Source organism: Pseudoliparis swirei, chromosome 6 (assembly GCF_029220125.1).
Source record: "Pseudoliparis swirei isolate HS2019 ecotype Mariana Trench chromosome 6, NWPU_hadal_v1, whole genome shotgun sequence".
NCBI classification, from domain to species: domain Eukaryota; kingdom Metazoa; phylum Chordata; class Actinopteri; order Perciformes; family Liparidae; genus Pseudoliparis; species Pseudoliparis swirei.
Window position 1 is genome coordinate 19,926,659 of NC_079393.1, and position 25,740 is coordinate 19,952,398.

At 47.6% G+C, this 25,740-nt stretch overlaps 1 protein-coding gene across 4 annotated transcripts in view; it reads left to right on the plus strand.

Moving 5' to 3' along the window:
* srgap1a (SLIT-ROBO Rho GTPase activating protein 1a) overlaps positions 1-25,740 on the plus strand; it is a 78,773-nt gene that overhangs the window by 8,807 nt on the left and 44,226 nt on the right. For all 4 annotated transcript variants that reach the window (XM_056416905.1, XM_056416906.1, XM_056416903.1 and 1 more), the window contains exon 2: positions 23,319-23,514. In XM_056416905.1, coding sequence (XP_056272880.1) covers positions 23,319-23,514 — 196 coding nt within the window. The remainder of the gene's footprint in view (positions 1-23,318; positions 23,515-25,740) is intronic.

Sequence of the window (25,740 nt, forward strand, 5' to 3'; positions counted from 1 at the left end):
CGGGAACTCTCTTCCCCATCCACCCGCATCACTGATGAACAGAAGTTTAATTTACTGACCGTGCGACTCCTCCTGGTCCCCGCCCCCATTTTCCCTTTTCTTCTGCGATGACCTCACGACCCGAGAGAAGCTGCCTTTGAGCCGGTTGCCGTCCTAATCAATAGCCAGAGACAACCCCTTGAGGCACGGCTGCCCCGAGGAAAAGTTTGAGGGAAAATATTATGAAAAGAAGCGGCCAATGAAATGTCAGGCGTTATCCCCTCTGTGGCCGGCCGCCTGATTGATTATAGCTTAAAGCCAAGACGCCAACCCTTTCTTTTATTTGAAAATATAATGCAGTCTGGCTGCCGCGGACCAAAACCCCTCCGCCGTTTCATGTGGTAACCTCTCCCTCCGTCTCTGGTTCCCTCAATGCACTCGCTCGGTTTTTTTAGTAGCGCAAAGAGGAGTTGGAAAGAGTTTCCCGTGGTCGCCGCTCTCTCGGCTTATCGGCCTCACAATAGAGGCTCTTTGTGGGTTGCAGCCGGAGGAGGCCCAAGCAGAGCGAGCAGCCCCGGGCAGGTCTTGTGAGCTCTGGCCTGAACTCCCCCCCCCCCCCCCCGCCTCGGGACGGAAACAGCAGTCATAGCTGCGGTTCCATCCACGGATATGTGGGGTGCTACTAGGAAAAAAGGGGGAAGAAGTAGCTATTTACGGATGAGGATGTCAGCCGTGCTCCTCCCCATCTCGCGGGGTCCCACTGCCAGTGATCACATGTGGAGAAAGTCTCAGTTCTCCTTTGGCTGCTTCATGTCGTTTCTCACTCGCTCATTCTCTGAGCTTCAAAGACTCACTTGGCTGAGCGCTCGAGTTAAAGCGTGAGATAAACTTACGGCGAGGGATGAAGCTGTCGCGTTTTGTATGCTTTTACGTTCCCTGAAAACTCTCCCGGTTTCTCCGCAACGTCGGTCAGCCCTTTTCTATAAATATCACAATGTTGCCATGAGACCTCAAGTGATGCGGTTATTACGCAATAGAAGAAATGGATTTCTCTGTAACTTCATCTTCCACATGGTTGACTGTCAGAGGAGAGAACGGATTCCAAGTCACACTGACTAATTCATATTTGATGTTGACACGCCGCCATGTGACTGCCTCTCGCCTGCCCTTTTGTCTCTGTCCTCTCACTGACCCCCTGCTGGCGGCATTCTGTCCGCACTACGTGACTCTCGTCTCAAACCGCTGACCTCTGCTCCTTGACCTCAGACCACAGCTCTGCCAACTCCGTTCAGTTGGATGGATGTGCCGTCGTGCCGAGCTCACGGTTGCCCCGTGGGCCATTCAAATGTGACATTTAATTTAATTATCGTTGTAATGATCTACGAGGACACCCTGTGAAGGAGCTGGCAGTGGCAGAGCACGGTGCCAAACACTTCTATTGTGCCATGTCTTTTTCTGGTGGATTATTTTTTTCGTACAGATGAAGTGGAGCACGTTGCTCTCTGCAAGAAGTCCCTGCAGACTCATGACACACGATTTTTTTCATAGCTTAATGGGAGTGGCATTCGCTGCAAAGAAAAGTAAAAAAAATTGGGCTCAGACCAGTCTGGAAATAGAACGAGCGTGACACTGTCCTGGTCTACCCCTTTTCTCATAACCCTAAGTAGAGCAAATCCTATCTTAACCAAATCTCCTCCTTAATTATAGATTGTGATCTGCACTTTGATCAGGATCGCAGACATTGTGAATGCACCATTATAGTAGTGGGAATAACATTGTTTAAAATGGATCAATTGCAAAAATGTGTGTGTGTTTTGTGTGCACTACACAGCTGCCCAGTATGGACACACACTGTGGGCATGCCTCATACATCTTACTTTTTAAACGGGCAGTGTGGAGGAAGCTACCGTGTCCCCTGGGGTCCCGTGATTGGTCCCAGTTGACGGCGTGTCACCGGGGTGTGATGCATGGCAACCTGGCTGAGTGTGAGGCACATGCGTGACTGGACCATGGTGTCACACACACACACATTCACACTCGCACTCTCTCTCTCAGGAAGGTACGGCCTCTCTCTCTCCCAGCTCTGTGGGGGACCGAGGAGAGAGCGCCCCAGTCTTGCTCACTATGGTGTAGAGAAACAAAGAGCAGTGAAAGCTGATCGCTCTGTTCTTTTCTTCTCCCTCCCTCTTTGTCCCTCCCTCTGAGCAGCTGCCCTCAGGTCGAATGCATTGGGTGGATCTGTGCCGTTGACCCCTGCAGGCAAAACCGGCTTCGGGTTTCACCTGTCCAGACTTGTCAAGTTTGTGTTTTCGCAATGACGATGACAAAAGCCTTTAATGGGATATTTCTGACTGACATTTTTTTCTGGGGGGAGTCATCTCGATGCCTGAGAGCCACACTGATAGCCTGCTCACAGTCAGCCACTGGTACTGAGAAAAGTGGGAGAGGATTGGCAGTTGTAGCCTCCCTGAGGGTAGGTCGGAGGAGATAACAGCACCTAACGCTCTGTTACTTCCTCCATATTGGCTTCCACTGTAATTATCTGGAAAGTAGGTCTTTGTGAAGCCCCCTCATTCTCTTCACATGTGGTGTGTGTGTGTGTGTGTGTTGGAGCTGGTCATGTTAGCCAGTCTTGGCCTCTGGTGCCCTGGGAGGAAGGGGGGTGTGGGACTGTCACTTGTGGACTTCCTCATTCTCCAGGCCTTTTGTGAGAAATCAATCCCTGCTGGCTGTGACGGGGGTTGTGACAAGGGGGCTGATTCGGCCTCAGGCTACAGCGCAGGACACGGGGAGGGCGCTCGGGCTGAGACCTATAATTATAATTATAATTATAATTATCATGCCCTCGCAGTGCGGCGTCGGCCTGGTTGCGTCAGACTGAGAGCAAAAACGAAATAACTGAAATAAATCCTTCAGTACAGCATTAAATTCCCTCTTTTCACGTCTGCTCTGAGCTGTCAGTTCGGTTACTCGTAGCTCAAGATGCTGCTTCATATACGCGTTGGCTTCTGGGAGATGTTTGAAACTTGCATGAACTAATAGGGACTTTAGCAGATCTGCCGCCCTGTGCTTCACCGAAACCTGGCTCGGTGCGCACATCCCGGACAGCGCACTGCATCTGCCGGGCTTCCAACTCCACCGAGCGGACCGCGTAACGGCTCTGTCGGGGAAAACGAGGGGAGGCGGAATCTGCTTTTATATCAATGAAGGTTGGTGCACAGATGTCACGGTGTTAAAGGAATCATGCAGCCCTCACCTAGAAACTCTTTTAATAAACTGCAAACCATTTTATTCACCGCGGGAGTTTTCCTCATTCATCCTGGTCAGTGTGTACATCCCACCTCAGGCCTGTGTGAGTGAGGCACTCCAACACCTGGCAGAGCAGATCACCACCATGGAGCACAAACACCCAGACTCCTGCTCATTGTTCTTGGGGACTTTAACAGAGCAAACCTCAGCAAAGAACTGCCAAAATACAGACAGCACATTAAGTGTAGCACCAGGGACAAAAACACACTGGACCACTGCTACACTGTACTAAAGGCATATCGCTCAGTCCCTCGTGCAGCTTTGGGACTCTCTGATCACTGTCTGGTTCATCTTCTCCCGTCCTACAGGCAGAAACTAAAATCTGCAAAGCCTGTGGTGAAGACTGTGAAGAGATGGACCAACGAGGCCAAGCTGGAGCTACAGTCCTGCTTTGCCTCCACTGATTGGAGTGTTCTTGAGGCTGCTGCTACAGACCTGGATGAGCTAACTGACACTGTGACACCATATATCAGCTTTTGTGAGGACATGTGTGTGCCGACAAAACCTTCTGCACATACAACAACAATAAACCCTGGTTCACTGCAAGACTCAGGCAGCCGCCGGGCTAAAGAGGAGGCCTACAGAGGTGGGGACAGGATTCTGTACAACCAGGCCAGAAACACACTGACGAGGGAGATCAAGGTAGCTAAGAAGAGCTACACTGAAAAGCTGGAAAAAGTTTTCAGCCAACGACCCTCGTCAGTTTGGAGAGGCCTGGAAGTACTCACCAACTACAAGAGACCATCCCCCCCCACTGAGGACAATCACCGACTGGCTGACGACCTGAATGTCTTCTATTGTAGGTTCGACAAGCCCACTTCCACCCCGCCCAACTGCTCCATCATCGAACAATCACCTCCACTCTCTGACTCACCTCTCCCATCCAACCCCCCACCGGCACTGAGGATCTGCGAAGAGGATGTGAGTCGGCTCTTTCAGAGGCAGAAGATCAGGAAGGCTCCGGGCCCAGACGGCGTGTCCCCCTCCTGCCTGAAAGTCTGTGCTGACTAGCTGTCCCCCATCTTCACGGAGATCTTCAACCGATCACTGGAGCTGTGCGAAGTCCCTTCCTGCTTCAAGCGCTCCTTGATCATCCCGGTGACCAAGAAATCCTCCATCACAGGATTAAATGACTACAGACCCATCGCCCTGACGTCTGTGGTCATGAAGTCCTTGAGAGGCTGGTGTTGACCCACCTGAAGGACGTCACAGGGCCCCTGCTGGACCCCCTGCAGTTTGCCTACCGTGCAAACAGGTCGGTGGATGATGCAATAAATATGGGACTGCACCATTTACTGCAACACCTCGACTCCCCAGGGACATATGCAAGGGTTCTGTTTGTGGACTTCAGCTCTGCATTCAACACGATCATCCCGGAGGTTCTACAACCCAAACTCTCCCAGCTCGCCGTGCCAGCCCCCACCTGCCGGTGGATCACAAACTTCCTGACAGACAGGACGCAGCAGGTGAGGCTGGGAAAAACCACATCCAGCACCCGGACCATAAGCACTGGCGCCCCCCAGGGATGTGTGCTCTCGCCACTGCTCTTCTCCCTCTACACCAACGACTGCACCTCAGAGGACCCGTCTGTTAAGCTCTTGAAGTTCGCAGACGACACAACGGTCATCGGCCTCATCAGGAACGGTGACGAGTCTGCGTACAGACGGGAGGTTGAACGGCTGGTCCTCTGGTGTGGACAGAACCACCTGGAGCTGAATCAGCTCAAGACTGTGGAGATGACAGTGGACTTCAGGAGGAGCCCCCCAACACTATCCCCGCTCACCATTCAAAATAGCACTGTTCCTGCGGTGGAGACCTTCAAGTTTCTGGGATCCACAATCTCCCGGGACCTGAAGTGGGCCTCCAACATTAACACCATCTGCAAAAAGGCCCAGCAGAGGCTGTACTTTCTGCGCCAGCTCAGGAAGTTCAACCTGCCTCAGGAGCTGCTGATCCTTTTTTACTCCGCCATCATCCAGTCTGTCCTCTGCTCTTCCATCACTGTGTGGTTTGGATCGCCACCAAACAGGACAGAGTCAGACTACAGCGGATCGTCAGGTCTGCAGAAAGAACCATTGGTTCCAGCCTCGCCTCCATTCTGGACTTGTACACCGCCAGAGTCAGGAAGCGGGCAGGAAAGATCACTGCAGACCCTTCACACCCTGGACACAAGCTGTTCCAACTCCTGCCCTCTGGTAGGCGCTACAGAGCACTGTACGCCAAAACCACCAGACACAGAAATAGCTTCTTTCCACTGGCCGTCACCATGATGAACAATTAATCAGACTCTTCCATCTGCACTATCTGCACTTTTTGACTACTGTCTTTAATGTCTTTTTTATATTTATCCCGCTTATTGTATATTGTGTGTGTGTATAAGTACGGAAGAGCAAAGTGTAACCGGAGTCAAATTCCATGTATGTGCAAACCTACATGGCCATTAAAGCTGATTCTATTCTATTCTATTGTGAAATGATAATGAATGTAGGTTTTAGATGGTCCCTCTCGCTTGGGCTCCTTTAAACAGAACTGGAGTGTATCAGCAGAAGCATAATCATTTGATTTTAGATTATGCTTTTGCTTTGAAGTTCGGCTCCTGGCAAAACTGCTGCGGCGGTTTCCTGTTTCTGTCGGAAAAGACCGCAAATGTCTGAGTTGGTTGAAATCTGTTTAAACATACTTTTTTTTTCTTTTTCTCATCAACTCAGCTAATTATATTGCCTTTTAAAAAAAATGAAACAACATGTAAGTTTGTTGTGAACAAGAGATAAGTATGCATCTGTCCACAGTATCATTGTATCAGTTAATCAGATTTGGCTTTAGGAGCGAGTGTATGATGAGTCCTTTCCTCCTGTGTATGTGAAATAATTCTTAAACCCCCAGCTCTCAGGCAAAGCCCCCACCACTATCCTCCACCTGCCCTTAACTCTCTACCCTCAATCTTCAATCCCAGCTTGAGCTCACCCCTCCATGCACCTCATCACTCTAACCCTCCACCCGGCCCTCTTAGCCCTAACCCCTGTGCCCTCAATCCCCGCCTGTGCCCAGCCACACGGAAGGCCAGAGTCCCACTGATGCTCTTCCTCTGACATTCAGAGCGAGTTTAGATGTCAATGGACCGAGTCATGATGGATGGAGGTCATATACAAGTCTATTTAGTCTGGGACCAGGCCTGGTTTAGTTAGGATGGAGGCGTAGGCCAGGTCATTAAACCTCTCTCTGTCTCTCTCTCTCTCTCTCTCTCTCTCTCTCTCTCTCTCTGTGTGTGTCTGAGGTGAAGTCATCCCCTGTGCACATAGATGACCACATAGCTTGTGACTCAGGTGGTTAGGGAACCATTGTAGAAGTTTTAGTATTTGTTGCTTATGTTCTTAATCGTATTCGGCAGGTGTTCGCCATGACATTGACCAAGGTAAACGGGGTTGGGTGCCTTGAAGCTGACGGAGGCGTCTGATTCACCAAAGCCTGGAGGCACTGCTGAGATTTAGTCCGATTGTCTGTACATTCCAGTGCATTTGAAAGACGACTCTTCTGTTACTCTTTCCTCCCTGCCAGAGATCAGGCTCCACGGTCCCCAAAGTTAATATTTTTGCACGAGGCTGAAGTCGTCCCCGAGAGCAGGTTACAGCAGCTGTCACAACTCTGAGCACCAGGTGGGAAAAGATGACCTGTTGTCCCTCCGTGGAGTTTGGGAGGAAGTTCCTGCTTCTTGTACAACGTCGGCTCGTCCACACAACAGACGGGTTGGGAGTCGGGAGACGACCCTCTCGGTTGTTCGTGATTTCTATCCTGTCCCTGTTGCCGCTCAGAGCTCAACCAGAGCTGGGAGCTGGATATGGTTTTATTGCTACTCCAACATTTTATGCCCAGCTACTTATACGATACCTTTTCCTGTTCAACAGCGTACTTAATCGGTGCTCAATTAATATCCCTGTTCTGTATTTGTCACCACCACTTTGAGACTTGTGTGTGTCCTTCACATAACTCCATTCCTTTGTCCCAGGACCTCCTTCTTGTGAATCTCTTTGGACAAATGTCCCATCATTTATTCACACAGAATGGTAACTATGAACACACACGTACACACGCAGAGCACTGAACAAACATTAATAGGGCCTATTAACATTTGCAGGGCTGCCGCACAACGACGCTGCTGTATTCTACTTTGTCTAATTTAAAGGCATTACCCGAGTGATCAATACTGCCTGTGTGTGGACACAGTGGGGTTTGTAAAAGTATTTCTTTTAAAGCCTGAATGGTCTTGTGTGTGCGTCGTGGCGTGCACAGAGTACGCATAATAGCACACACTTTCAGCTGTGCTTCGTCTCAGCCAGCTGCTCCTTTGCAGATAGGTCGCTTTTATCTTTTTTTGACCTTGAAAGTAGCCTTGTGGGTTTTAAAGTGGTCCACAAAAGGAGATTGGGGTTGATTCCAATTTTAAGTCATCTCCAGGGATCCATCTTTTAGTATTTTTAAATGTATACCGTAACTTGAATTTGGAGGAATTATTTGTACACATTTTTTCGCCATTTGGTTTAGCTGGGAATAACCAAGATAAGAGGAAGAGGGCGAAGAACGTCTACGGCAGTAGTTCTTGGATTTACCAATCGGCTATAAAGAGAGCCACGGATGGAGGCTTTTGTACACAATCGAGAAGGCAGCCCGTTGTTCGTGGAGCGAACATGGAAATGTTCAGTCCTGCTAAATTTCTGTTGAACTCTTCTCCCACCGATGACACTTTTCATGATGCAGACGCATTTGAGTATCTGCGTGTCTGTGTTGTTCGTGCACCATCAACACAGTGCCTTCCAACGCGCCTTTGCTTTTCTCCGTCTGTACTAACAGTTAATTGTAGTCAGTTATACATGTATTGTGTACATACATACACGCACACATATTTATATAATATTTAGAATAATCTTCCTGTGACATTTCTCATGGTCAAAAATATTGATTGTCTGCCCGGCAGCCTCAGCAACAGACTGTAACTTTTGTCCTTTTTGTCTGAGAATTTGACGGAGCCCTCGGCCCTCAAACTGTTTATTTTCAGCTAATAACCGCTCTTGCTCCCTCGCTCTCCCCAGCGGGCTTACAGCACATGTCTCGCTTCTGGAATTACAGGCCTGGTCCTGAATAGCCTGGTTGTTCCTCCTCAGTCCCTCCCCAGCTTCTCGGCTGGCTTTAACCTATCAAAGGCCCAGAAACCACACATCCTGCTAGGTGCTGGGATTTTTTCTCTTTTTTTCTTGTGGTGGGGCGAGGGAAAGAAAACACGGGCGTGGAGGGTGATGTTGTTCTTCGCTATACAGGACAAATCATGAGGGACCGGCTGATGATTCTCCTGTGGGGTATCTGTGATCCCCTCTGATGTCTGCTCTAATGTACTCCTCTGAGGAAGTCTGAGGTTGGTGCTGCTCTCTCTCGCTCTCTCGCTTTCTTTCTCTTTCTCTCTCTCTCTCTCTCTGGCGAACACGTGCTTGTTATGCGTTTGCTTTCCAGAAGTTAAATCACTGACTCAACCAACAGAAAAACAATGAGCATATAAGTTACACAATATGATCAAATTGACTCGACATGCAGGCTGTATACATACAGCTCAGGAGATTTTGAAAGAAATAAGCGACAACACTCCTGCATCTGTCATGTTTAAAGCGGTAGAGGTGAAGTTGCAGTGTCGACTACTTTTAGACGTGTCCTTTCCTACCAGCGAGTTGAGCCACAAATGGCTCTAGTGTTGGTCGGCCTGTCGGCCCTCCACTTTGGTCCAGATTGAAATAACTGAACATATGTTGGATGGATTGCGATGCATTGTGGTCCATATATTCATGGTTTTGGTGAGCGAGTTTTAATCTGGCGCCACCAGCATGTCAAAGATTTCACTTATCCAATGAAACTTGTATGCGTAGGGTCGTTGGTAGACATTTGTTGTGACAAAATAAAAAGTTATTTATTTATTTACTTATGAAAAAAGAGATTCTGCTGACTGAGCTCAACGGTCGGCTTAATCCTATACCGGTAGATGATTGCCCTTAAAGGGAGATTGTGGTTGTTCGGCACGATCCTTGGGTTTTTCTGAAATGGTGTTTTCATCCAGATGACCCCAGTGACGATGCAGGCTGTAACTGCTTGACCAACCAGGATTAAGATCAAACCCAAAGTTACTTTATTGCTGTCTTTATTTGTTGTTTCCTTGAAGCCCAGGGTTGAGCTCGCTCCTGCATTAACATAGTTTTGAAGTTCACAGCCTCCCTTCATCTACTGATCTTTTCCTGCACTCATTAAATAACGGATTAAGTTAATCACAGGCCTTTCTTTTTGCTGGTATTTGTTTTCATTAAGTCGACAGATGCAATATTTGAGCATGAGAAAGAATGAAAAATAGCCCCCAGGTATGATTCCCCTTCCTCCACTGAGGTAATAATTCTAATTAGTTTCAGAGTTAGCCCACTAACTCAGAGGTTCTGATCAGTCTGAAGGGGCACATTGAGGAAGGTGTTTATGGAGATGGCGTCTACTCAGAGGCTCTGGGAGGCTTTTAAAGGGATCTCTGTGAGACTGGGACCAGTACCGCTCAGCTTCTGAGCCAGAGGGCTGCTCCAACTTGGATGTCAGCAAGTACTCAACAATATAACTGTAGCTTCATGGCATCCTTCTTCATTTGCTGTTTTGCGCTCAGCTATTAGAAGATACTGAACTTGTAACTGAAGGAAATGCCTTGGTTTCGACTGCAGGGGTGCAGTTTTCATTGGGTCAAAGTTCATAGGAAGTTGGACGCACAAATGCCACGCTCTGAGACACGACTGTCACGTACAGAAAGAAAAAGGCAGATTTGTCACATAATGAAGAGGTTATCGAAAAATGAATAGTTAGAAAGTGCATTTGTCTTCTTTTTTGCTCACATTTTGGCTGGGTGGTCCAGCTTCGTCTGTTCCACCAAGCCCCCCCCCCCCCTATACTTTCCTCTGGCCCGTCGGTTCCACACTGTCCCGTCTGTGGTCACACGTTGTCAACCCGAGCCAGCAGCGGCTCCAGCTGGCTGTGGGCCACGGCTCCTGGTGTCCATGCCCAGCTGTGGTGTCGCCACGCTGCAATGTGGGACGAGAGACAAAAGAACATGCCTTTTTTAAAATAGAGGAGCACATGCTGTGGGAAAGAAGGTAAATGTACAAACGCATCGGGGGAATGGGCAGCCGGATAGAGAGACGGACCAACAGACAGACAGATGGCGAAAAGGCAGTTATGCAGATCGTCTGGATAGAGACGGACAGATGGACAATAGAGGCAGGGAGGGCAAACAGGCTGACGGCGTGAAAACAAACATTCATACAACCAGAGCACCAACCATCCAGCCACATGTGAGCGTTTAATATGGAAGCTGCCGTTGATAACTTTTATAATGATTGCTTTTTTCAAATATCATTTTTGCCAAACTGTCACTATATCACAGAACTCATCGTTTCGATCGTAATGTGGATTTGAGTCACATATCTCCTCATTAAGGGAGGAAAAAAGACCAATAATATCTTTCAGAGAACCTCGACTTTTTTCTTTTGCTCCCAATACTGATTTCAGATCCCGGATGAGCTTTATCGACCAATACCTATACTTTCAGACATCAAAAGTTAAAACTATCCAAGTTGTTTCTCAAGTTTCTGTAAGTTTTTTCACCCACTGTACTTTAGCTATTAGCTGGATATCTATACGGATCAACTCCGGCCCATCACACAACGAATCCGGATATGTGTGGGTTTCCTCGTTTTTCGCTCTCTTTTTTCTCCCCCCCTTCTATTTGGCGTTTTGCATTTTTTTTAAACACAGAGGTGAATCTGCCACAACCCAAACTGCAGCTGACAAACGGACTTCAGACCTCAGGAATAAGTTGTTGTTGACGAGCCTGACCTGAGACCAAGCTGTGCAGTGGAGGGAGACGGGTGGAGGGTGGAGAGCGGAGCTCAAGAGAGACATGCGAGACCGCCGACTGAGGGCTTGTTGATACCAAAGCTGTCAAACTATCCTCTCCCCCACGGGAAACGGCTCTAGTCTGGTGTGCATACCTGCGATGTAACGAGCTCGGCCCCCCACGCAGGTGCACACACACACACACACACCGCCCCCTCTACCCTCTGTGTGTTGAGGGTGTATGCAGGTGCGTGCCTATTCATTTCTACACTCTCTTTCTCTCCTTCCCTCCTCCTTGGGGCCCCTGAAGAGGGAGGAGGGAATGCGTCCGCAGTCTCTTGAAGACAACCCCACCTTCAAATGCTTTTCACCGCAGGCCACACAACTGCTCGTCCATTCTTCAGGTTCATCTTTCAGAGTTTGTATTATTCAAGTCTCTGCCAGCACGCTTCAGTTCCCATTTGTTGACGGGGAAGTGAATATTCCTACCGATGAAAGCGTGGCCTCCTCCGTTCCGGATGTTTCTCGCGCGACACCCTCTTCAAAGGCATTTATCGCTTCAGCTGTCCGACCGCAGAATTTTCATAGTATTGTTACCCCAAACAAACATCCCAACTGTAAGAGCTGTGGGCCTGCCCAGACAAGTCCTTTGCATGAGATTAGCTTTGTTGGAAATGAGAGGCTGACTGGCTGTCTTGACATATGAGCTTCATCCTTTATCTCTTCCATCTCTAATATCCCCAAACAAAAGGACAAAGGACGGCCAGATACAAGGCGAGGTGTCACTTTTCATTTGGAAAAACACAGAGGTGTGTGTTCCGAGTGTTTTTCTAACTGTTAGTGCCTTTTGCCGGTACTGGTGTACAGATTGTGTCTGTTTCTTTCTTTCCCACACAAGCGCCCACTCTGGGCCCTTTAGGGCGGCAGACAGAGGAGCTGGGTCGAGAGATGAATGAGAGAAGTGGGTGAGGTCTGACCAAAAGAGACGGGAAGAGATCAATGTATTTCTCACAGATTATCTTTTGAGCCTCACAGATGTAACCACTTCCCGGCCTTTGCGTTGCACATTGTGTGGCGTCCTCGGTGTGAAACTGAAGCCGCGTGAAGCATTTTGTCCCTCGTTCTATTTGTGACATTCTGCCGAAAATCTATTCTTCTCTTTCTCGGGCTCTGAGAAGTTTTGGCTTGCTTCTTTGCGGAGGACAGCAGCTGTGGTCTGCTTTGATTCACAGCCGTTACAAAAGGATTCCACTGGTGACCCGGAGTTACAGCAAAAAGAGAGAATAAGCAAATTGTCCATAGAAGACTTTTCAAAGAGCTTCTGTTGTGTGAAAGCCTCGCCACAGCAGTATTTAAAAAGGCAACATTTCACCAATCGCTGCGATATAGTGAACGCTTTGTGTGTCGGCAAAGTACATTTGCACAACCTTTTGATGTTGAATTCAGCTCCAGTGACCTTTTAAGACGCACATGGATGCCAATGACAAAAAAAAATCAAACCAGCTTCACAGTGCTGACAAAAAGAGGAATAGTTTGTAGTCCGTTATAAAAGAGCAGTCGATGATGAATATGCGTTTTAATAAACTGAACTTATTATCTTGTCAGTGACCCTGATGACCAGCTTGCTAGCTCAGAACTTTCTGAGTCCCACGAACAAAAGATCCTGAGCAGGATTAATTGGCCCACGACCGAAAAGTGAGCGTTTAGCTTGCCAGCTAACTCCAGTGACTCGGCACCTTTCCATGCGAGTAGACCCTACGTCACCAAGCTCCGCCTTTTTGTTCCACAAGCTATACAGCAGGAGCGACGTGAAACGTCTTTGTCGACACTTTGAGACGCATTTGCTGCGGCATGACAATGCATCTCCATTGGAGTCCATTGTTACCCCCGGGAATCCAAACAGTCTCCGCTCTTCGGGAAGAAGCTAGCTACAGAATTGTTTTCGACCCAACCGACAAGCCCAAAGGTGAAGCACTCCTTTAAGAATGTCAACGCATACATGCATGCGTACACATCCAGCTTGCACCGCGTGTCCAAGGAAATCATGATTTAAGTCGACCAATGAGAGCTCACGGTCTCCCTGTCCTTGGTCGTTTGTATGGATGTGGCGGTGACCAACAGACAAAGATACGGTGCTGTAAAGCGCCCAAAGTCACTTCACATGAGTAACACTACACTCCATAAAATATCCCAAAGGACGTTGGTTCAGCTCATTGTTTTGAAAGAAGCAGAGGATTGTGGGCCAGGCTCTTTTCCACTCTGATTCAACAGTTGTTCCCCGGATCATTGTAGCCCACAGTCCATTGGAGCGCTGTGCGGTTTTGGAAGCCGCTAACATGTCAGTCAGATGTTGTCATGGGGACCACATTGGCAGTCCTGTAACATTTAAGATAAAATGCCTCAGCAAAGCTGGCAGTCTGCTGTGTGTAGTTTGGCCGTGCGTTATGTGATCAGAGGGAATCTGTTCAGCGTCGTTGGCAAGCCTGCATTACTTCAGCCCGAGCTGAACGCTTTATTTCAACCAGAAATGTGTCATCTTGTATACTTTTCACAGGCGGAGTGGAAGGAGAAGTTGGTGTGAGTAAATACATCTCAGTGGTGGTGATGTAATCTCAGTTGAAAACGACGCAGGAATCGGTGACCCATTCTAGCAGTCGTGCCCCAGATGTCAGGCCGAGGGGCCGGTCGGGTTCCACAGTGTCTGACATACCGAGCGCATGACGACCTTCTTACTGGTCCCACCAGCGTAATGAAGTCATCACACGTCCAACAACGCCATGGGGTTTCTCTAGCTTGAGTCACGGCGCTCTGTGGTTGGGAAGCGTGTTGTGAGTAACTCCCTTATTGGTCCCAATGAGTCAGGATGTCGAATGCAGAAACGTCTCTAACCCGGAAACTTCAGTGTCAGCTGGCGTGATATAAGTGACCAGTGAGCTCGCCTGGACAACACTGCCGTTAGCGTAAAGGCCACTGTTGACGAAGAGCTACGGCGCAATGTGTGTTTTTTTTTTTTTTCATAAAAAGGGGTTAAATGTTTATTGAGAAAAAATGACCTTCCTGATGCTTATAACTGATCAAACAAGTTGGAAAATACAGATCTGATGATTTCCCGACAGATGTTGTTCTTGAACCCATGCATACGATGTTGCTTATGGACAAAATGTATATTTAGGTTTTTTGGATGACACTTTTTGTTCAAGAGCTGTGGTCTTGTTCTCCTCTGGTCACTGTTTGTTCAAGGCACCGTTTAGTCGTATGATAATCCTCCACCTGTGTTGGTCAAAAGACACCCAGCTGGGCCTGGCATGCGATATGTTGGGGATCCAACAGTCCACGGCAGCTTAGTGGATCAGTGCTGGTAAAGAGTCAGTTACCCTGCTGGCCTTGAGTTCACATCCATCTGCTTCTCGTTGACAGCAGAGAGAGAGAGAGAGTGACTGACTGACTGACAGGTGGCGAGAGAAGACGAGGGGTGGACGGAGGTTCAGACGGCTTCCAAAGGTGTATTGTCCATCTGGGATTGCTCAGGGATGAGTCTCATTTTTGGGAGTTTCTTGAACACTGAATGCATGGATTGTGCTGGTAGCCTCATTGGCACAGGTGTGTGCCACGTGCGGCCATAGGCATGAATCCAATGTAATAACTCACATTCCTAGCTATAATTCCCCCTGCATGTCGCTTCTCTATTATCTGATCTAAACATTTTTTCTTTTGTGCCGGCACATTCATTTATTAACATCAAGACTTCATTGTTCACAGGCAGGAATGCAAATTAATGTATAGTCTGTTTGAAAAGCGCCTTACACACTTAAGGTAAAACAGACCTAACAGATCCCTGGTGACCACAAGACTCAACATAAAAAACAACTCACTGTATCAAATTGCGCTCCTTGATAATTAGCTCCGCGGTAGGCCCATCTTTTACCAGTCAAATTGCTTGGAAGAACCTACTTTTTGTTTAATTTTTGCCATATGGCATCCATTTGTCAAAGATGCAAGCTGATTAATGATTGGCCTGCGGTGATTAAGTATGGCAGGAGAGCTTTGTTGGATTATCAGAATAAAGCTTTAGAGATGCTCGGCTCCTTTTTCTGGCACATGACCAGCTGTAATTGAAAGCTTGTGCTCTGCTAAAAAAACGATCTGCCATTTCGCAATTACCTTTGATGGTATTCATCCTGTCTTGTATCCTACGGACAAATCCCCTAGTCCCAAACCCGAGATGTGAAGCACATGGTGAGGCCGGGCACCCGATTGCATCATCCCTCCCCAGGCCTCAGCTGCTGTTTCAGGTGCTGCCGATGAGCCACTCGGCATGTGCAGCACTGGGACTGATGTGGTACTGCATGTCCCACATCGCTGTTGGTGCAGACTGGAATCAACTTTGAGAAAGTGGAAACGCTGAGAGTCAGTCTTTGTATTTTGCGGCGCCCGTTGAGGAACATGGAGCGGCACTCGGCATGAATAACGGATGTTTTTTTTAGAAGGATTGATTCATATCAAAGTTAATTGGGAGCATCGGGGGAGAGAATATTATTGGGTTCAAGGGAGAAAGGAAAAAACTTATCTGTCGCTCTTGACAGTTGGTGAGTTGTTTTTACCGAAGCCCATTTTCTAGCTTTGTCGGGCCAACAACGTGGTCAGTCCCCATTCTGCTGACACAGCAGTTTCTTGAACAATAGAACGGGCCTATCGGGAAAATCAGAAGCCATTCTTAACTGCAACTTTGTACATATTTGCCTCCCATGAATGTGGTTATGGGAAGTATGCCATGTGGCCTCTAAAGGAGCAATTGGATATGGCGGTTTGATATGGCGCCGTACGTGATGGCCGCTGTGTTGCGAGCTCCCGGATTTTGTAGCAGTTTTTTTATATTTATTCTTCTTATTGCGACTATTTTTGCACAAAACGTTAGCAGCCGGTTAACGTACGACAGATGCACACTTCTGGAGATTGGATCGGCAGTTGCTCGCCGCCTACCAGAGTTTTTCAACTCTTACTCGGACGTCCCGCCAGGAACAGTAGCGGAACTATCTCCGTCCATTTTAGGCGCGATCTCACGCATAAGCGTCGCCGACGGAGGAAGCGAGCTGCCGTGCTGGTTAGACAGAGACGACCAGCCAATCGACCGTAGCTACACACCCTTTTACTGGCAAATGTACAGTCTTTGGACAATAAGCTATGCGAGCTACAGGCTCGTATTCAATTCCACCGGAAACTAAGGACAACTGCATCATCTGCCTTACGGAGACATGGATGTCGGAGGATGTTGCCGACTCAGCCATCGAGCGGCAGGATTTTCCGTCCACCGCGGACAGAACAAAGACTCTCTCTGGTAAAGATCGTGGAGGGGTATGTCTCATGATAAACAGATCTTGGTGCAACCAAAGTCATGTACATACTCTCAAGTCGTTCTGTTCCCCGGACCTGGAGTACCTAATGCTCATGTGTCGACCATTCTGGCTACGCGAGTTTACAGCAGTCACCGTAACTGCTGTGTACATTCCGCCTCAAGCTAACACGGACATAGCGCTGAAGGAACTCTACAGGCGATCAGCGAGCAGGAGTCGGCACACCCCGAGGCTGCTTTCATTGTGGCGGGGGACTTCAACAAAGCGAACCTGAAGAAAGTTCTCCCGAGGTTCTACCAACACATAAAAAGCAACACGAGGGGGGAGCGGATTCTTGACCACTGCTACACTCCCTTCCGGGATGGATACAAAGCCCTCCTCCGCCCACCGTTCGGCAAATCGGACCACCGCTCCATCCAACTACTCCCCGCCTACAGGCAGAGGCTTAAGCAGCAACCAATCGCTGTGAAGGAAGTGCAACGCTGGTCGGACCAATCGGAGTCTATGCTACAGGACTGTTTTGAACGTGCGGACTGGGATATGTTCAGGGTCGCGTCGGACAACAACGTCAGTGAGTCTGGCGTCCTCAGTCACCGGGTTCATCAAGAAATGCATAGATGACGTTGTTCCTACCAAGTCGGTTCGGTTATCCCAACCAGAAACCGTGGATAAATGGCGATGTTCGCGCTGCACTCCGCCGCGTAACACCGCCTTTGACTCGGGAATATGGCGGAATACAAAGAGCCGCTCGACCTCCGTAAGACCATCGGCTCTGCCAGCGGGAGTTCAGGAACAAGGTGGAGGAGAAGCTCAAGAGCCATGGCGTGAGAGGTGTGTGGAAGGGCTACAGACAATCACGGACTTCAGAGGAGAACCAGCGGTGAAGAGAACTCCTCTACCTCCCTCCCAGGCGAGCTAAATACATTCTTCGCTCGGTTCGGCGTGAGCGGCAGCCCGCGAAGGCAGCGCCGCCGAGGAGACCAGCCTGCTGATCATCTCAGAGGACGTCGTGCGCAGAGCCTTCAAGCGGGTGGACATCCGGAAGGCAGCAGGTCCCGACCACATCCCGGGCGCGCCCTCAGAGCATGTGCAGACCAGTTGGCAGGAGTCTTCGCAGACATCTTCAACCTCTCCCTGTCCCAGGCTGTTGTTCCTGAGAGCTTCAAGATGTCCACCATTGTGCCTGTCCCCAAACACCCCAAGGTAACCTGCCTGAATGACTGGAGACCCGTAGCCCTCACCTCGATTGTCAGTAAATGCTTGGAGAGGTTGGTCAAGGACTTCATTTGTTCCATGTTGCCTGACACGCTGGACCCATGGCAATTTGCATATCGTCAAAACAGATCCACCGACGGCGCAATTGCCATGGCACTTCACACCGCCCTTTCCCACCTGGAGGAGGAACTGTTGTGTGCGAATGCTGGTTGTGGACTACAGCTCAGCGTTCAACACTATTGTTCCCGCCAAGCTCGACACCAAGCTCAGAGGTCTAGGCCTGCACTCTACCATGTGCAGCTGGATACTGGACTTCCTGTCGGGCCGCCGCCAGGTGGTGAGGATGGGCGGTACCACCTCAGAGCCGCTGACCCTCAACACGGGAGCCCCTCAGGGATGCGTGTTGAGCCCTCTCCTCTACTCCCTGTACACCCACGACTGCACGGCCATGCACAGCTCCAACGTCATCATCAAGTTTGCTGACGACACAACAGTGTTGGGGCTGATCACCGACGACGACGAGACAGCCTACAGGGAGGAGGTTGGATCACTGGTACAGTGGGGCCAGGAGAACAGCCTCGTCCTCAACGTCAAGAAGACCAAGGAGCTGATCGTGGACTACAGGAAGCGGAGAGGAGAGCACACCCCCATCTCCATAGACGGAGTTGCAGTAGAGAGGTCAGCAGCTTCAAGTTCCTCGGCGTGCACATCTCCGAGGACCTCACATGGACCACGCACACCACTCACGTGGTGAAAAGGGCCCAACAACGCCTGTATTTCCTTAGGCGACTGAGGAAATTCAACATGGCCCCCGCATCCTCAGAACATTCTACACCAGTACCATCGAGAGTGTTCTGACAGGCTGCATCACCGTCTGGTGCGGGAACTGCACCGCCCTGGGCGTAGGGCACTACAGAGGGTGGTGCGGTCGGCACAGTACATCGTTGGAGGTGAGCTTCCTCCATCCTGGACATATACACCAAGCGGTGCGTGGCCAGGGCCAAGCGGATGATGAAAGACAATAACCACCCCGGCCACAAACTGTTCACCCTTCTACCGTCAGGCAGGCGATACCGCAGTATCAAGTGCCGCACAAACAGACTGAGGGACAGCTTCTTCAGTCAGGCCATCAGGCTGCTGAACAAGGACTGAGACCCTCATTAACACTACACACCAGAACATATTCTGTGAATATCTATGGCCATGGTGTATATTTTATTACATTGTTTATATATATATATATTGTATATATATATTGTATGTATATATATATATATAGTCTCAAAAAAGTGTATATTTTATTACATTGTTTTATATATATATATTGTCATGATGTATATTCTATTACACTGTTTTATATATATATTGTTAATACTTTCTTCTTTTTTGTGTGTGGATATTGTATAGTTTATTCTCATTCTTATTCTTTTTTTAGTCTGCTACTGCTGTCGGGTGTTTTGCACATAAGAATTTCACGAACCGATTATACTTGTATAAAAGGGGATGTGACAATAAAAACTTGAAACTTGAAACTTGAAACTTGAAGCATCCAGTTCAGAAACAAGAGTCTTTGGTCCAAACCGATCGGCACACGGATCCAAGCGTCGCTCTCTCATTGTCCACGTTCACGTTCAGTGCACTCGGAGCCACGTTGACCGGATGCCCTTCAGCTGGAAGAGTTGCTGACAACTTTATCGGCCCCGCTTCAATTCTGCTGCAAGTCGCTATCCACTCATGTCAACATGGACCGGATTATAGTTTTAAAGGTCTCTGGGGTTTTATGCAGATCGTTTGCTTGAAATGAATATTGACAATAAGTAACTATTTTAAGGCAACATTACTCAAAGGCTTAAACCTTGTCATGTGTCATTCCTCAACACAGGTGCTCTCATCTCTCCTCAGCTCCCCCGTTTGAAAGGGATCACAGAGGGCTTTGATGCCCACACACACACACACACACACACACACACACACGCATCCCTCGGCACAGAGGCCTCCACACGTGTTTACCATACAGATGACCTCAGAACGTCAGGAATGCATCATGCATCAGTCGAGCGACACTCGCGATGACAGTGAGACGGATGTGACTTTGGTTTCCTGTGGTCAGAGGTCCGGTGTGCCGCTCTGGTCGTGTCACTTCTGTAAGAAACCGATCAGACAGCTGGTGTGGCCTGCAGCTGGGGGTTCAGACGAAGCCTTCGTACGATCAAAGGGAGCCGGTTGGCTGTCCTCAACCACTGACGTTATGTATTCATTCAAATATTTGCCTCGTGGATGAGATAACGTCTCTTATGTAATCGTCAGACCTTAATTGACCTGCCGCATGTTTTTACACTGCCCACTGAATTATTGTTAAAAATAAACTGCAATATGGCTTGAGCATACTTCCGATGAATTGCATTGAGTAATCAACCAGTAATCAACAATATTAGTAATCAACCAGTAATCAACAATATTAACTAAAATAATGTCTTAACTTCTTGGTACTGAGACCAAAATGTGACCGTTTCTGCCCCTTCTTTTTTTTTTTTTTACAGATTTACGTCGTACATTTGCAACTCACTCACAATTTGGACAGAAGTCTATTTATTCCTGTTTCTAATTTTATTTATTTACAGATATTCATTTAACTTTCTAATATTTGTATTGGACAGTTAGGACGTGCACTGCGTTTAAGTAACTTGTTGAAACTACACATTTTGTTTGACCAGTGACTCCTTCTATTGCCAACAGTCCAAAATGTTTAGCCACCGCTGGTTTATGTTCTCGACTACACTGAGGCAGATACACCTGACAATGACAACAAATCATTCATTTTATTGGATTGTTGTTGTGGTGTTTCTTCTTTTTTGTGATTACCTTCGCATTGAAAATGCGGAAGGTTATGATTTGATCGCTGTGTATTTATTTATTTGTATGCGTGTTACTTTCATAACTCAAAAAGTATTAAACCCAATCGCATGAAATTTGGTGGGATGATTGGTTATTATCCTGGGACCATTTGATTAGATTTTGGGATTGATCGGGTCAAAGGTCAAGGTCATAAAAATGTCAATCTTCTTTTTACCATAGCGCGGTCAGTTTTTATCTAATTGGCATGCAACTAATGCCAACATGTTCATAATTCAATGCCCAATCTTGTGATATGCGAAGGTATGCGCTCTACCGAGTGCCCGTTCTAGTTCTCTATGTTGAAATACAAGATTGGCAATCCCAGGGAGTTGTAGGAAAGAGAAAGTTTCCTTCTGGTGCAGGCGTATGGAAAAAAAAAAGTTTTGAAACTCATTCATTTTGGGTTGAAAAGGCCAAAAGGAAGGAAGCTTGAAATAGAGACACATGCTGTGGTCGTGACCCCTGTTGGAGTGTTCAACTAAAAACTGAATTTTCACAACACATTCTCGTTTCAGGAAGCGACAGACCTATAATTTCCTTTGACAGCTCGCCTTTTCACATGAATTCCTCTATGTCTGGTACGACATCGTCAACGGCCAGTGTTTTTTGAAAATGAAAGATTAAATGAGTTACCGTGTGCAGTCAAGAACATAATTGTGTTAAACGATCCAGAGCTTTGTTTTAATCCCCACATCCTCTGGAGATGGAAGCAGTTGCAAGATCTACCCATTCATCAAACACACCTGGTGGACTTTACTGCTCATTGAAAACAAACCTTGTTCTCAGGGCTCATGGTTGGCCTCCCCGTTTAGTTAATGGCCTGGTGTGCTTGACGTTGAAGTTTGGAGTTCTTTCTTGCAGTCGAGCCTCCGCTTTGCTGTTGAAATCCCATCGTCAACGATGTTCGTGGTGCGCTGAGTTTTACTGCATCTTATACTTTGTTTTAGTATTGCTGATGCGCCTTCTCCTTGGTCCCGTCTGTCTCCGTCTAAGTGGTTTATTCTCGTGCCAGAAGGAAGGAGCTGCTACTTGACGTAAATCGTTAATTTATCAAGATTGTGAAAAGACTTAATACTGATGAATGGAGCGCAGCCCTTTGGTAATTTGATTACTCCATTAGGGACGCGTGCCCATGCACACGCACACAAATGCAGCTCTCGCCCGTCGCTGACTGGAAGCTTTGTAATGGACTCGGCAGTAGATTGGACACGGAGTAGCTCGACGTACTGAACTATTGATGGCATCCCATAAAGGTTCTCACAGCTTCTCAGGGATCTCACGAAGGCATTTGTTGCCGTCTAATACTTACCTTTTGTTTCAGTCCACTCTACTTTCTTATTAATTAGAGTATTCATTAAGCAGCAGGTTGGCCCGATTCTCAGATTCTTCCCTGTTGTGGTTTCCATAGCTCTGGTTTAATTACGTCTCGACTTAAAGTGAGGTGCACCATGGAAGTCTAATCTGTGTCCTTTATCGGCTCATTAGGTGGTCAGACTGAGTGTTATTGCCATAAATGGAAAGGTACACAATTACAAGAGCAACTGCATAAGATTGTGAATGTTAGACTTGGAGAGACTGCTATACAAGCAGACCACAAACAGTGGGACACTGTATGTTTTAAGCAGCGTGTGTCAGCAGTGACACAGATCTTACAGTCATCAAATGGGGGGAAAGAGTCTGTTCCCAAATGTGCCACAAAAACAGTGGCGGACAAACGGTGTCGCACTAAACCAGAAGCTAGACATTTTGGCTGAGCAGAGATTCCAGAGCTGGAAGACGGGGTTATCCACTTTGTTATTATGATGTCTCTGAAGCCCTCCCACTTCTTGTTGTAAATATAACGGTTAAAACAGTTCAAGCTAATACTCCTGCACTACACTTGGCTTTGCTCAATGCCGAAGAAATCCAATACTCAAATACATTATCAATACCACATTGGCTAGAAGTGAGGATAATAAGTCATGATCCTCGTCCGGTTCAGCTGGTCATATTACGGCAAAGAAACAATTAAGACTTCTTTGAAGTGTAACTTTTTTTTATAATGACACCTGGTTTCAGAGAGTTGTACAAATATGTTGTCAAGGCATGTAGCAGCCTGTGTGTGTCTATGTGTGTGTGTGTGTGTTTTCCCAGTTTTTCATGCTGAGGATTTGAATTCCAGTGAGGAGCGCTCTGACGGGCGTGATTCCTCAGCAAGGACCTCTGGGGGTAATTTACCTGCAACCTGTTTTAAGTGAGGCCTGCTGTTGCACCGCCGCTCTCATGTGGCTCTCGTGGCGTGGGCTTTTCAGTCAGGCAGTGGTGAGGTTGTGTGTGTGTGCGTGCTACAACTCTGGGTGTGTTGGGAATCGGGTTTCATTCATCCTGCAGATATTTTCAGCCTTAACGAAACACCTGAGGCCAGTTATGCCAACCTCAGATCTTTAGATGCATCCAGAAGACTTATACCTGAAGGATAATGAGCTGCAGTGGGCCATTTCATCTGTTGCACTTCTAACTCATGATACCTGCCACATCGAGTCCTCTGTAGCTCATAGATGTCCGTGAGTTGGCCAAACTAAAATGTAAAACTTGTCCTGATGGCTTTCTGCACTCTTCTGTCACCTCTCATCCTCCAGCTTCTTTGCTGCGTTCTCATGCATTTTGTCGTCTTCCTTTTTGTCTTCTCAGAGATCCGGGCCCAGTTGGTGGAACAGCAGAAATGTCTGGACCAGCAGACGGAGATGAGGGTCCAGCTGCTGCAGGACCTCCAGGATTTCTTCAGGAAGAAGGCCGAGATTGAGATGGAATACTCCAGAAACCTGGAGAAACTGGCCGAACGCTTCATGGCTAAGACGCGCAGCACCAAGGATCACCAGCAGTACAAGTGAGGAGACGCCGCCTTGTGCTGCGCTCGTTTATGACGTCAGCTCGAGTGGCATTCACTGAGCTGGAGAGTTTTATACGTCATCTATGTGCCACAGTGCAGAAGAGGAATGTTGATCTCTATCGAAAGTTTGAATACCAAAACAAAAACGACGCCTTTTCAATTTTAGATGTGCAGTGCAATGTGCATTTACGCTTTGATTCTATACTTGGGGCGTCTTTCGTTCACTGCCGAAGACTCATTTAGTTTCGATACTCTCGGCCTATTTGTGCGCGCTCGCTGAAACTAGAAGAACGTTGCCGTGTATTTTAGAAGAAGTTTACGAGAAGTGGAGAAAGAAACTAAGGCTTTTAATTTAATTTGGTCTTTGCCTCCTCCCATAACCCGGCTGAGGTACACACGGAGAGAAAAAAGAGATTCTTAATCGAGATGATCAGGGCCGGTCTCCCCCTCCCTCGGCGCCGCTCTCCTTCGGTCTGCGTGGTGCGTCACAGCGTCACTGAGCCGTTTTGACAAAATTAAACGTGCTGTAGCTTTTGGCCGTATTGCTCTGTCTGCTCATGGGGAAACGCTGGCATTAGCATATTGTTCTGAGCTTGCGGTGGGAATGAAAATATAACGTATATGTTTGTCCTCGCCGTCTGCAAATAGCCCTTGCGCTCCGTCTGCAGCTCCAATGGCTCCAGCAGCTGTGTGTGTGACCGGTGAAGGGACGTGTATGGCAGTCTGGTCACTTCATTCACAGGGTAAACATTTGGCAAGTGAATCGGTGCATATTTTCTCTTTAAGTCAATACAAGACGTTTGAATAACATTAAAAACCTTCCTGTGAGTTTAAATAATTTGGCCTGTATTTTTACACTCTCATAAACGCCACTCGTACAGTGAGGCTTCTGTGCGCTTTATATCCTCCGCGTTGTGTTCATTGGGCAGACTTGTTTGACTGTTCTCTCTGTAGCCTGAAGCCACTATTAATATGACGGGTCAGTTAGGCGGAGCTGCAAAAGTGCCAAAATGAGTAATTAGTCCAGAATAACTGCATTCAAAAGGGTAGCATTACATAACTGATGTTGTGGTGACGAGATGTCATCCTAACGTTCGAAGAGTGCATTAATATTCACAATGTGTGCCTCTGCTGGCGGAGGGGATATGTTATATTCTACAGGAGTAAATCTGCTTTTCTCTGCTATGCTCCTTCCAACCGGGTAAAGAGTTCAGCCCAGAATCCTCTACAGGAGTGAGATGGAGAGTTGGGGAGCGCCGACTTTGAGCCACCTGTCGGCGCGTTGCATCAGCTCTCTGGTGGAGAGCTATTCTTCATCTTTCATAAGGGGAAGTGGCCTGTGTCGAGCTGCACTTCAATACAGATGGATGTTTTAAAAGACGCATTCTTATTATCATTTTATTACACACTGTTTGAAGGGAGACATTGAGAGCAGATAACAAACTGATTTATATTTAGAGTGGTAGCCGAGTAAGAAGTAAGTATCTTTTGTTGTTAATGGTGCCTATTTCTTGTGATAATATGCCCAGTCTAAACACACGAGTGTGTTTGTCCCATTGAGAAGAGACTGCTGTTTGTTCTGCTGCAGGTTCGTCTCAGCTGTAAACACATGCAGCTTCTTCTCCCAACACATCTTAAGTAACATGTAATAGACTGTATTTTTAACTGATTTGACTATAATACTATTGCATTTCATGTGAGAATACCTTTATGTGGATAGTAATCCCCTCTTCATTACCACCAGAGGTAAATGCAATGTGCATAAATACAAAGAGTCCCAATTCAATGTATAATGATAATTTGGTGTTAAAGTCGAGTCAGGGGATTCTATAGTACACAAGCTGTTCAGGAGCTGTTAATAAAAAGCTTTTGTAAATACTCTAGTTGGAGCTTATAGCATCCAGGATGTCGGGCAGATGCATCTATGGGTTCGGATATGAATGATGCTGTTAATGACCGTCAGGAAAAAGTTTAATTCTACTCGTGTCTTCCTATTTCCTTCCTGTGAGGAAACAAAACAGACCCACATCTCGGTGTCCAGGCTGTGGGAGAGCCATTCACTCCGGTCTGCCGTGACCATTTGTGTTTCAGTGGCTGTTTGCACAACACACACTCACACACTCACACACACACACACACACACACACACACACACTCACACACAAAGGAACAAATGTGTGCAAACATTCTCCTGCGTCTCTCTCGCTCGTTCTTAAACACACA